Source organism: Macrobrachium rosenbergii, chromosome 48, assembly GCF_040412425.1.
Source record: "Macrobrachium rosenbergii isolate ZJJX-2024 chromosome 48, ASM4041242v1, whole genome shotgun sequence".
NCBI lineage: Eukaryota > Metazoa > Arthropoda > Malacostraca > Decapoda > Palaemonidae > Macrobrachium > Macrobrachium rosenbergii.
In genome coordinates, this window is record NC_089788.1 from 12,795,820 (window position 1) to 12,808,462 (window position 12,643).

General features: G+C 38.1%; 1 protein-coding gene across 1 annotated transcript in view; it reads left to right on the top strand.

Moving 5' to 3' along the window:
* The window catches only part of LOC136831270 (ecto-NOX disulfide-thiol exchanger 2), a 149,633-nt gene that overhangs the window by 120,037 nt on the left and 16,953 nt on the right, over positions 1 to 12,643 (top strand). The window contains exon 15 of the mRNA XM_067091370.1: positions 8,588 to 8,765. Within this exon, the coding sequence (XP_066947471.1) occupies positions 8,588 to 8,765 (178 nt within the window). The remainder of the gene's footprint in view (positions 1 to 8,587; positions 8,766 to 12,643) is intronic.

Genomic DNA, 12,643 nt, shown 5'->3' on the forward strand with positions numbered 1-12,643 from the left:
AACTTGGTATGTCTTGAAATGTTTATTTTAAGATGCTAAAAGGATGTTTGGAATGATTTAAGTATATTTAAAGTATCAATTTGAAATACCTAGAATGTATAGATACTCCCAACTAAAATAGGAAAGAGGTATTTATGGACTTAAGCTGACATACCGTTGTTACCATAGTTTGGGTTTCTCTAATACTTTATACTGTAAAGGCCAAGTATTTCATTTTTACAGGCTGTTTCACAACAAACCCATTACTTACAGTGCCAATTCCGTTTGCCATGAAGAGTCCAAAAATACCCAAAGGATAAAGAACTTGCTATAGGCATTTTTTGTTTGTCTCTTTAAGATCACTTTGTTCCCTGTACTGCTATAGCATTGCAACAAATTGCCTTTAAATTTTGCATTTTCTCCTTTTTCTTGAAATATGATTGTTCTCCTTTCAGTTCATTGCTTTTTACATTGATAATTGATGTTAATGTCTCAGCTTGTAGTGCTGTCATCTTCTGTTCGTAACACTGAGGAATTTTGTAGAATAGATTTTCTTCTTAATCACCAAAGATGAACTTTTGGTCATCTAAGGTATAGTTAGGATTAGTTAAATTTTTCTTGTTTTAGGTGGTATTTGGGTAGGTAGCTGCTATGATAGCTCCTGTCTTGTTACTTGTTAATGCTCATTCAGTGCTTACTAACTTCAGGTATTCCTCATCATCATATTAAATGTTTTTACCTCAGTTTTTCTCTTTAAATGGTCCCCATCAGTAGTCTAAATCTAAATCCTTACCACTTTAGGTCATCTGCACCAAGCATCCTCAGAGGCTACCTCTTTTTTGCTCCTTTTGTACCTTCATCCATTGGGTCTTTCTGGTATCCTCAGCCTTAGTAATACCCATTTAATGTCTCAGTATTTTCTGCTTTTGTAAGATTTACAGATTTATTGTACAATCTCTTTCCCTGTGCTTGGTAGATGATTTATTTATAAAGACAGTTTTGTTGTCCTTTCTGCCATGAAGCCAAAACTGATAATTATCAGTTTTAACAGTTTTTACAGTTTAGTGGTAGTCGTACAGTTTTTCTGTTAACTTTTCCGTCATGTATATTACAAGCTGTACTTGTTGTATTACAAGCTGTACTAGTTGCCTTATGTACAGTAGTATGTTTACTTGCACATTATTGTATGCTGATCAAAAGTTTTGAGCAGTCCTGTCCCCCTAGAGAACTCAAACCCCCAACCTGGGACTAACTCTGGTACTGAGTAACCTTAGCTGAGCTCCTTACGAACCCTTACATCAGGCTTCAGATGGACACTTGACCCTTAAGATGGTCTTCCTGCTAGCCTTGGCTTTATCGAAAAGGGTGGGCAAACTTCATGGTCTGTCATATGGTGTTAAACACATCAGGGGTTGGAGGTCAGTAGCCTTTGAATTTGTCCCAGAGTTCGTGGCTAAGACTCAAAATCCTGCAATTCAAGATGACAGGTTCACCTTTTCTATCCCTTCGTTGGGCGATTATATTGACAACGATCCAGACGAATTGCTTCTTTGCCCCTTTAGATCACTGCATGCTTATCTAAGAAGGACTCAACACCTCAGACTAGGGTGTCGAAGACTTTTTGTTAGCATTGGCCAGGTCAAGAAAGAAGTGTCCGAGAATACAATCTCATTTTGGCTGCAAAAAGTGATCATGTATTCATACTCATCGTCGTTAGTGTCTACTGACAATACTGTGCATGCAAGAGCACATGACATTAGAGGATTGAGTTCCTCCTTGGCATTCAAGAAGAATGTATCTGTTCATAGAGTTTTGAATACTGGTTCGGCTACGTCAAACCACTTTCACTTTCTTCTACCTAAGGGACATTGCCCACAAGTCCTTGGACACTTTTTCCTTGGGTCCGGTGGTGGCTGCTCAACAAGTTGTGTAGCTCTCCAGTGCCCCTAGAGGGACAGTTTGTATCTTGCCTAAGGTGTTGGTATGAAAGTGAAATAAATGAGGTGACTGGTCTCTTTTCCTCATTCTTCCTTCTTCTCTACCTACGGGCAGTGTGAAGATAGTGCCATCATAAGCTAGAACTGGCTGGATACAGGTGAGTGAAGCAGTCATGATGTGAGAGTTCTTGTTATTAATATAAGGACATCTTTCAATAGCAATCCCTTTCTCTCTTTAGCAAGGAGAAAGGAAGGATAACAAACCCATATAGGTGGCTTCATTTGGTTGTTATTGGAACAGATAGCTCTTCATCCTCCTCATGTGCAGTGAATTTAGGCATTGTACTAAACCAGGTAGTCTGAGCCTAAGATACACACATATCTATAGGTTCAGAGGCTTAGGTCATCTTACAATACTCTCATCCAGGAAGATTGACCAGGTGTGCCAAGCCTCCAGTAGGTTCAGGATTACTTACCTCCCACCAAGAGTGACTCTATCCTATTGTTAAGGCCCAGGTTTGTTCCGTGTATGAACAAATGACAAATTTTTAATTAATTTGTATTTTTCATAACTAACAAACCTGTGGTCTTAACATTTAATGCCCACCTCTAGCCACCCCTCTGTCAGTTTACCCTGGGTTGGAAGAATAACTGAGGCATCACAAAATCGAGCTTGGGTCGGTGGTGTCACCCACCTTGTTTGTGAGATGCCAGAGGCCACCATTTCCTTGCATATACATTTATACTGTTTTGTTTTTACCAGTTTCCAGCTGGCGCCACAAGATTTATTGTAGTGTTAAAACCGCAGGTTTGTTAGTTATGAAAAATACAAATTAATTAAAAATGTCATATTTTTAAAATATTTCTCATTCTGAGTAGGTCCCCAGGGGTACATGTTAGTTGGTATTTTACTGTATTTTTAATATTAACAAGACCCTCATGGATTGTGTGTTGCTTACCAATGACAGGAATGCTAGCCCAATCTCTCTTGCGTTATCTGCAAGGATTGGTCCATTGTCCAATGCACTTGAGTATAACAATGGGAAGCATTCTTTGTCTCTTGATTTCTCAGCCTCTGTGCTGAGCGGCATCAGTGCCCTACTACGAAGACTCATTGTTACTATAGCACGAGCTAATTCAACCACTCTTGCTCCTTCATACTTGACTACTTCTGGGATGCGAGAGTTTATACAGCAGCAATGGCAGCACTTGATTACTAAGATCCCTTTTCCTTCTTCATTTCCCAGTAATAAAGTTTCTTCACCCAAACTGAGGAAGAAACAATCATACTCATAGTCCTTACTGTTCAACCAGAGATTCTTGCCAAGCCATAATCACATCATGGCTGTGCATCATTCTCTAAGAATACTTTTTTTTTTCCTGAGGCTGGAATTTTTGGAGGAAACTGCAAGTAGTCTCTCAGTTATTATCAGTTTATGATTTAAGTGATGTTTCAGAGATGAGTATGATTTAAGTGATGTTCCAGAGATGAGTAATGGTGGCTGACATTTCAGTGATTGTTTTCCAAGTCACTAAACATCAAACTACCCAAGCTGCTTGTACTTCAGAGGACCCAAGACGTTCTTGTGCTTCCGACCCAGACTGCACCTCTATTTCTAAGCAAAGTTACTTGACTGCTGCTATTATTAAACACTCTTGACTGTTGCAGATATGAGCCACTTTAGTATTTATGATCCAGGCCACTGTATCCATCTCACTTCAAAGAATCTGAGATGCCCACATGTGAAAGACCTGAGCTGTTCTTTCTCACTGGACCCTAGCCTGTCCAGTACTTCTGATCCAGGCCACTCCTGGATTGTTGACCCTAGCCATTCATTTGTTAAGGATCTGAGCCAGTCCACTTTCAGTGATCTGATCTGCACTTCCAAGAACCCTAATTCCCCAATTTTAGAGGACTATAGCTGCTATAGTGCTTCTAACATAAACTATTCAGGGATTGTTGACCTGAGCTACTCACCTTTTAAGGATCTTACCCATTCCCCTGCTGAAGATGAGCAAGTCTGTTACATATAAGCTGATCACTTACCCAAGCCTTTCTGCTGCTGAAGATCCAAACCAATTCTCTAATAGGGATCTAATCCATCTGATGTGAGTGATTCTGCTTCAGAGGAATGGAGTCTTCCCCCTTCTGAGTACTAGAGCTGCTATACTTTTTAGGACCTAAGGCACTCCAGCACTTCTGACCTAAGCTGCTTAACTTCTAAGAACCAGGATTGTGAGTCTTAAGGACTTACAGCTCCAGTATCCTCATGCCAAGCCATTCAAGTCATTTGGATTTAGATCACATTACCACTACAGATCTGAGTTGCTTCAGTTATAAACAAAGATGCTCTGTTTTGTAGGCTTCAAGTAATACTAGTGTAAATAACTTGAGCATCTCACAGAATTGCTACATTTTCAGTATTTCAAGCTTTCAAGACTTGAAGTGTTCCAGTGGTTTGAATCACACTGCAAGTTAGGATTCTTGCCTTATCCATTGATGATCAGCATCCTAATCATTCTCAGCTGCCTAAGACACCAAATAGGAGCAAAAATATCTGCAAGTCAGTTCTCAGCTAACTGAGAGAAAAATGTTTATTTTAAGATATTAAGACTTGACTCCCAAAATCCCAGTTCATCAGAAAATAACCTGGTGCCATGAACTCCTCACATTAGTTCCAAGAAGTATCAGTCTCTTATATGAGATCATAGAAGCTCCTGTGATTCTGGTTGGACAGTAGTCTCTGGATCCAGGGATCAAAACTTGATTTTGATTGAGAAGTACAGCTAGTAGACATTTTTAACTCGCCAGAAGATGGAGTTGAGCAGGTTGGTGCCTGTTTTAGAGACATTTTTTATTTGGTTTGTCTAGCCTTAGCCTGGGGAGGTGTAGCATAGGTGAGTCTTAACTTTGGATCTAATTACAAACCTACCAGTCATGATTGGAGGACACCACCATAGCTTTTAACGTTTTGTTTCCCATGACAGCACTAGGCATTTTTGTGGATGTCAAAGACTGATTGAAGGGCAAAGGAACTCACAGACCATGACAGTCCAGTGTCTTCACCTTGTCTCTTCTTCCCACCAGATTGATGACTGGGGGCATTATAAATACACTATGCACAAGAAAAGCAAACTTTTTTCCATTTTGCTGAAACCCATTACACGGCACAATCCTTAAAATACATTGTACACTAAAAAAAGTAAACCTTGGACAGTTTAGGTATCACATTGTGTTTTATATATTGCTTAAACATAAATAATAGCAGACTTAATATTAAACAACTTTCTCTCTCTTACTTACCTGTGTGAGGTGCCAAAACTGCATACATTGACCAGACCTAAAAACTTTCAAGGAGGTGTATAAGACCTCCTCCTCCTCCAATGCCACTGTATTGCAGAGGTCCTCTACCTCCTTGATGTTTAGAGGGACTGGTCATCGAGAGGCAGCAAAGAGACATCAGATTCCTCATGGGTGAACCTGTAACACCAACATCCACAAAGGGAATTTCTGTCAGATGAAATTCCTGTCTCCTTCTTAGAATCATCCCAAGCTTTGCCAGGAGTCTTCTCGTTAGAAAGCCCATGTTGAATCTTGAATTAAAACAGCCAACCTTTGGATGCCTTAAAGTCTGCAGCCCCATGCATGCCTACTAACTTTATAGCTGCACCTTTCAACTCAGCACTGCCAACATGCTTTCCAGCCATCATTTGCTGACAAAACCAGATCAAGGTCAACAGTTCAGTGTCTTCTTATTGTCTTTAGGCCATGACCGTGCAGGACTGATTCCTGGGCGTTGTCTTCCCAAAGCTGTCCTCATCCTCAAATAGTACCATCACCTCTTCCAGGAACTTCCTCTGGTATAGCTGTTTCATTGCAACAAATAACACCTTGGTCCATTGGCTGAATGAGTGCAGTCGTATTAGGAGGCAAATACATGTCCCTGACACAACCTTCATCACCAACCAATTGGTTTGTGTTATGATGCTCAGGTGCTTTGTCCATGAGAACCAAAGTCTTCACCCGATGTTTAGCAATGCCAAGGTCTTTTGTCTGATGACGAATAACTTTCGTACAAAAATGATCATGGAACCATTTGGATATGATTTTAGATGTAAAACAAATACTGAATGATACCAAATCACTGGAAGCTTATCTATCAACCCACGCAGGACACGTGGTTGCTTTGCATGTGCAACTACTGCTGGTTTGTAACGATACCCACCAGTAGCATTTGTGTATAACCAAGCAGAAAGCTTTTGGCCGGTAAATTTTTTTCCTTCTAATCAATCAAGATGTTAGTGGGTAAGGAGTAATAGAATATACGAGTTTCATTAGCAATGTAAATCTGCCCTAAAAAAAGGCCTTTTTTTTCATCAAGTCTTGCAACTTCTGGCAAAATTCTTCTATTCCCTCCTCATAAGCATCCCAAGGTTTGCCATGAGTTTTCTTGTTAGAAATCCCATGTTGAATTTTGAACCAGAACAGCCAACCTTCAGACATTTTAAAGTCCACAACCTTGTGCAAGCCTGCAGACTTCAGAGCAGCAGCCTTTAACTCAGTGCCATATATGTTCACACCAGCAGCCTGTTGTTGCCAAAACCACATCAAGGTTGACTGATCAATATCATCATAACAGCCTTTTGCCATGACCTTGCAGGCTTGACTCCTGGCTGCCCTGTTGCCGAATTCTGTCATGTACTACTTCAGCCTTTTCTGGGAATTCTTAATATCATGCAGGGTTGACTGGACAGTTCCGTATTCCTCCATTATACATGACCAAGATCAAACCTTGCTCCATCCTCTCAACAATTTCTAATTTCTGTTTTAAGGGTCAACACCTTCCTCACCCTCTTAGGATGAGGTGAGGCCATACACACAATTCATGGCACCACACATAACACAAGCATGACTTGCAATGCTCAGAAAATAGCATAGCGAAAGCAGCCCACTTGCTAACATTTCAAACAAGCAACTGATCAAGCATGAAGAGGAAAAATGGTCTTTGTTACCAGTTTCACTGATGCTTTCCAGATGTAGCCAGTTAGCATAAGATAAGGTTATAACACTCTGTCAGTATAAAAAATCAAAGAACTACAATAACTTATACATTTCTGCCAGTAGCGAGAAAGCTTACAAAAAACACGAGTGCTTGTCCGCCCCCACACCTACCATACGCTCTTAAACTGGTGACTTATCCATATCAGCCAGTAAAAATCAATAAACAACCTGACATTTTGTTACATGTTAAAGTGACGTCAAGCTTTTGAACTATAGCAATTGCGAAAGCTAACTCTTTTTCTCTACAGTACTTCTTTTACTCTGTGTTCCTGTATGTTTCTTAGTGCAGAATGTATCATGTGTTGCCATTTTCTTTGCTTTGCTTGATTTAATATACAGTATTTCATTACAAGTTTAGTTGACCCTAAGTATGATTATACACATATCATAACAGTATACAAGAGAATACTTTATCACTTGTTACGTATTTCATCTCTGATCACTGTAAAAATATTTAAAATGCAAATCTGCAAATGTAGGCAAGACAAAACCAAACAAGGTTTAGCAATTTCACTGACACCATCGAATAAGTGCGTGCATACATACGTATCCTGCACACACAATTGCATTTAGCCTTTGGTGTGTAAAAATAAAAAATGAGATATGGTAAAAATATAAATGGGAATATAGGCAGTCCCCATTTATTGGCGTGTGTTCCATTCTGATGGCATGACGATAACCGAAAATCGCCGATAACCAAAAATTGGCGATTTTTGGTTATCGATGCCTCTGTTAGGTACATATTGGTGCCCATACCCAATTATTGGTGCCAATAAGCGGAGATTGGCGATTTTCGGTGCCAAAAATTGCCAATTTTCGTCACTGGACAAGTGCCATAAAACTGGATCACCGATAACCAAGCCCGCTGATAACCGGGGACTGCCTGTACTGTAGCATAAGATATAAACTAAAAAGTGAAAAAGTGTGTGTGTAACTATACTTAGGCTTTGATGTAAAGATACCTCAGTAATTGCGCTCTCTCTCTCTCTCTCTCTCTCTCTCTCTCTCTCTCTCTCTCTCTCTCTCTCTCTCTCTCTCTCTCATATGCCATTACTGTACATATCCTACAATAAAAAATAAAATAGAATTACCGTGTCATAAACATACAAACAGGGAACAAAAGAAGCTCTATCAGTGCAGACATCTAACTAGCTCTCCTCACCCATCCAACACCTCATCCCCACCCCCTCCCACCCAGATAAACTGCTCCCCAGTTCCACCCATCCCCCAAAACAACCCCTTCTCTACACAGCCTTACTGCCCCTCCTCTACCATGGAACCCAGCCATGCGACCCACCCCCCCAACCTTTGAAACTTCTCCAAGTTTCAAAAACCCTTTCTCAGTCTGTTTATGAGTTTAAACAGTGTTACCAACATTTTCCTGAGGCCACACAACATTGCCAACCATTGGAGAGCAGTGTTTTCAAATTTTTTCACAATCCCTGGTTTGGATGTGTCAGATAATGTTGGGGTTAGGTTAGGATAGGTCAAGAATCTCCACCTTGAAGAGTATGATGAAAAGTTGTGTTAGCTGACCTGCAAAAACAAGAATTTTCACCTTGTATAATATAAAGAAAAATTTGGTTAGCTGACCTTTTTTGTTTTTCAGACACTATCAGAGAATGCTGCTAGAAAACGTCAAGATGATGCAAAGATGGCAGAGTTGCAAGCCAAACTAAAGAAATTGAAAGAACAGGGTGGTTTTACGGATGATGATGACATCAAAGAAGAATCAGATGAGGTGTCGGTGTCAGCACCGCTATCTGATAAGACAGCTAGACTAATTGGTAAGTAAAGTTTTGGGTGCATTGTAAGTATGTGAAGCTCTTGTTGTTATCAAAGTTCAGGTAGGAAAACTGAAAATTATAATGCAATTGGTCACTCATAGCCTTTAGCAGTTATGTTGCCAGCCACTCCATGAATCCCAAAGGGTTTGGTTAACCTGTATGAGTACATAACAGCGTAGCCAGGCCAAAATAGTTGTTTGTACCCTTATAAATGTAAAGTTCAAAAATACCAATAAGTTGTTTAGAATATGAAAATATCTTTTAAAGATGCACCAAAGTGAAATATTTTATCGAAGTGACAAAAAAATCACTCTCAGAACACCCCATCAGCTATGAGCAACTATAATTAACTAACCTGCTGGATATAGCCCATACATATACAGTAGTTAGTCACCTACATTTTTAGTTTTAGACTAAAGTCTCCTTATCAGACAATAAATGTATATGTTTTAACAACAGAACAACATTCAGTAAATAAAGACAATTTAAAACCTGCCACCTTAGAAATTTTTTATTTTTGGTGACTTTAGGAGTGCTGTAAGTTTTTATTCCATTGATTATAGAAAGCTAGTGTAAATGTTGAAAAATGTTAGATCCCCACCAATGTGGACTTAAAAGGAAATTATGCCAGTAAAGCAGATAAAGCTGCAACTACTATGACCAGATAAAAAACAACTGTCCCTGTGAGTGACTATTTGACACCTCTGAAACTGATTATCTGTAACAAGCAGCAGATATTTGCAATTGAGTCTAACATCACTGATTAAAACAGGTCAAACCTACAACTGATTTGCAGTATTCTTCAAACCAAACGAACGCCCTGTTGAAGTAATTTGATCTCATCTTAAAATAAAACACTCATTTGACGTATTTCATGAATACCCTACATGATGCAGTTTAGCACAAACAGTTAAACCTGTTTCAACATGAACAAACAAATTTCATCATGGAAATGCACCAGTTAAGGAAATTTTGTTTATCACCTTTTCCTTTTTTATCCGGTTATTATAAATTCTAAAAGAAGGCCAGTTAATTGAATAAAGTTTTGATTTTAGTATTACAAGAAACAGTAAGTACAGTGCATGTATGAATAAAACTTAGAACTTATATAACAGTAGCATAACATTCAAATGTAATTATAAAAACTCTATAAAATTATTATGTAGACAGTAAAACAGATAGAATACATAAGAAATAAGTGATTACCCAAACAGCTTTAAATTGTCATTGTATTACTAGAAAGTGAGGTGGTTGTGTTGGCATATCTGTCTAGCAGCCCCCAATTCATATCCTATGTTCTAGACTGCCATCCTCATTTTGGCTAAGCCAGGATTTAGTAGGTTATCCAAAGAATGGGGCCCCATTACCTGCAGATGATGTGGATATCTGAAACCACAGATAATCGCAAACACCTAATGTAACAGAGTACTCTGCACATACTGATCATGCAAACAACCATTGTTTGGGTCCATATGAATTCCAGTACCTCTTATAATAATCAGTACAATATTGGTTATACATGACAAATATTTTTTGAAAATTATGAATACAGTATTTCTTATAGTGTAAATAAGAACAAAATTTTGAACTAATGTAAATTAACAATTTATGAGTAGGTATGTACACATTGTACTCTTAAATTCACATCAGTCAACCTGTTTGTACCCATACAAACCCAATACATGACAGAGAATAATAAAAAAAATTACAGACACAGTATTTCTTACACATGTTTATAATCCCTTATCTGAAACCCTTAGGGCCAGCTCTGTTTCATTTTTCAGATTTTTTTGAAGCTTGCTTCCCAGTGGGGTCTAGGACAAGTTTCATTGGGTAGATTATACTTTACTAGGGATACTATGCCAGTCTCACTTTCATTAGATTCCACTGATAGTGCATATTACATCTAAGTTGGATTTAGACTCTTTGATAGGCCAAGAAACATCATCATAGATGCAGCCAGACTTAACAAACTTGTGCATTCCTGTTTCTTATAATTAATACTATTTCTTTTAATTAACAACCACTTACTATTCTACACAAAACAATGACATCAACAAGAGCTACCATTAACATAAACCACCAAACTGAGATATAGCTGTTTGCAGATTTTAGTTATTGTAACTATCACAAGACCTGTCGACTTCTTTAGTGCTTGCTACTTCTCAGAGGTGATTTCCATAAGTTTAAATAAAGTTCATTTTTGAAATGAACCTTACCTCTCCATTGTACAGTTGACCCCTACCTATTTACGTTTCCGGATTCCCAGACTAGCCTATTTGCAGATTTCTCTATGGAACATGATACAGTGGGTCCCCACCACATCGCTTTTGAGCAGTCACTGCTTCAGTTGATTGATGGTTGTTTTTGTGAAGCTTACCTCCAAATATATCGCAGAAAATTCACTAATTCATAAATGTTTTCATAGAGCAATATTCACTAATTACTGTATTTTCATTTTATTTTCATGACTAAATACATATTTTATGATAAAAAATAATTTACTAATTTTCAAATATTGATATTAATAATGTAAACAGCAAAATATCAATAAAATGCTAAATTAAAATCCCACAAAATAAAAAACCAGCTTACCACAGTATACAAATCTTTTAATGCAAAAACAGCAAAATTTCAATAAAACTTTATTTCACCTACAGAATAAACTATAATATTGATCAATTGTTATTGTAATATGTGTAAAAAAAAAAATTGTCTTGAATCTGAAATTTTTTTTACTGTAGGTACATGTTGCCATATTTTTTTTTCCTCTGATTTATTGAGCTGTGATTAATTGCAATTGTAGTAGTTGACTCTATAATTATCACACATATTACAACAGTACAAAAGAGAATATTTTATCACTGTTGATGTTTTGTCTCTAATCACCGTAAAACCATTTTATCATTGTTGATGTTTCATCTGTAATCACTGTAAAAATATTTAAAATCCAAATTTCATGTGTAAGCAACACAAGGTTACTGTTGTTCTCCTCCCCAGCTTGTGAAGTCAAGGCTCGTCACCATCTGCTGTGCTGAGACTTTATTTATAATAAACACCATCTCTCTCTCTCTCTCTCTCTCTCTCTCTCTCTCTCTCTCTCTCTCTCTCTCTCTCTCTCTCTCTCTCTCTCTCTCTCTCTCTCTCTCTCTCTCTCTCTCTCTCTCTCTCTCTCTCTCTCTCTCTCTCTCTCTCTCAGTTTAGCAGTTTAAAAATTACTTTCCAAATTCTTCGGTAGTAATGAGCTTCAATCAGCTGATTCTCGGAATGTAAACATTACAAATGTGGGCCGATAGTCTTTTTTTATACATATTACGATGATAACAGATCAAAATAATAATAAAGTGTAAATGGATTCTGTAAGTGAAATAACATAATAATGTGTTTACATTGATATTATTTGAAAATTAGTAAATCATTGCAACATGCACATACACAAGAGAATATTTTGTCACTGTTGATGATTGGGATGAACATTTTTCAAAAGACAAAAATACAATTTATAGTACATACTGATTACTGTATTTTGCTGTGTTTACATTAATATTAGCTCTTTGTTGGGCGAGTTGGTAGAGCTGTGGACTAGCACTCGCTAGGTCCGAGTTCGAGTCTGCGGCCGGCTGATGAAGAGTTAGAGGTCATATGATTTCGAAATCATCTTACAAAACACACAAAAAATCAGTACAGGCAGTCCCCAGTTATCGGCGGGGTTCCGTTCCCGACGGCGTGACGACAACCGAAAATCGATGCTAACCAAAAATCAGCTATAATAGCACTGATCCCTGATTAGCAGCGCCGATAACCGGTGATCAGTGCCGCCGATAAGAGGCAATCAGTGCCGATAACTGGTTATCAGCGACGAAGATCTGGTTATCGTT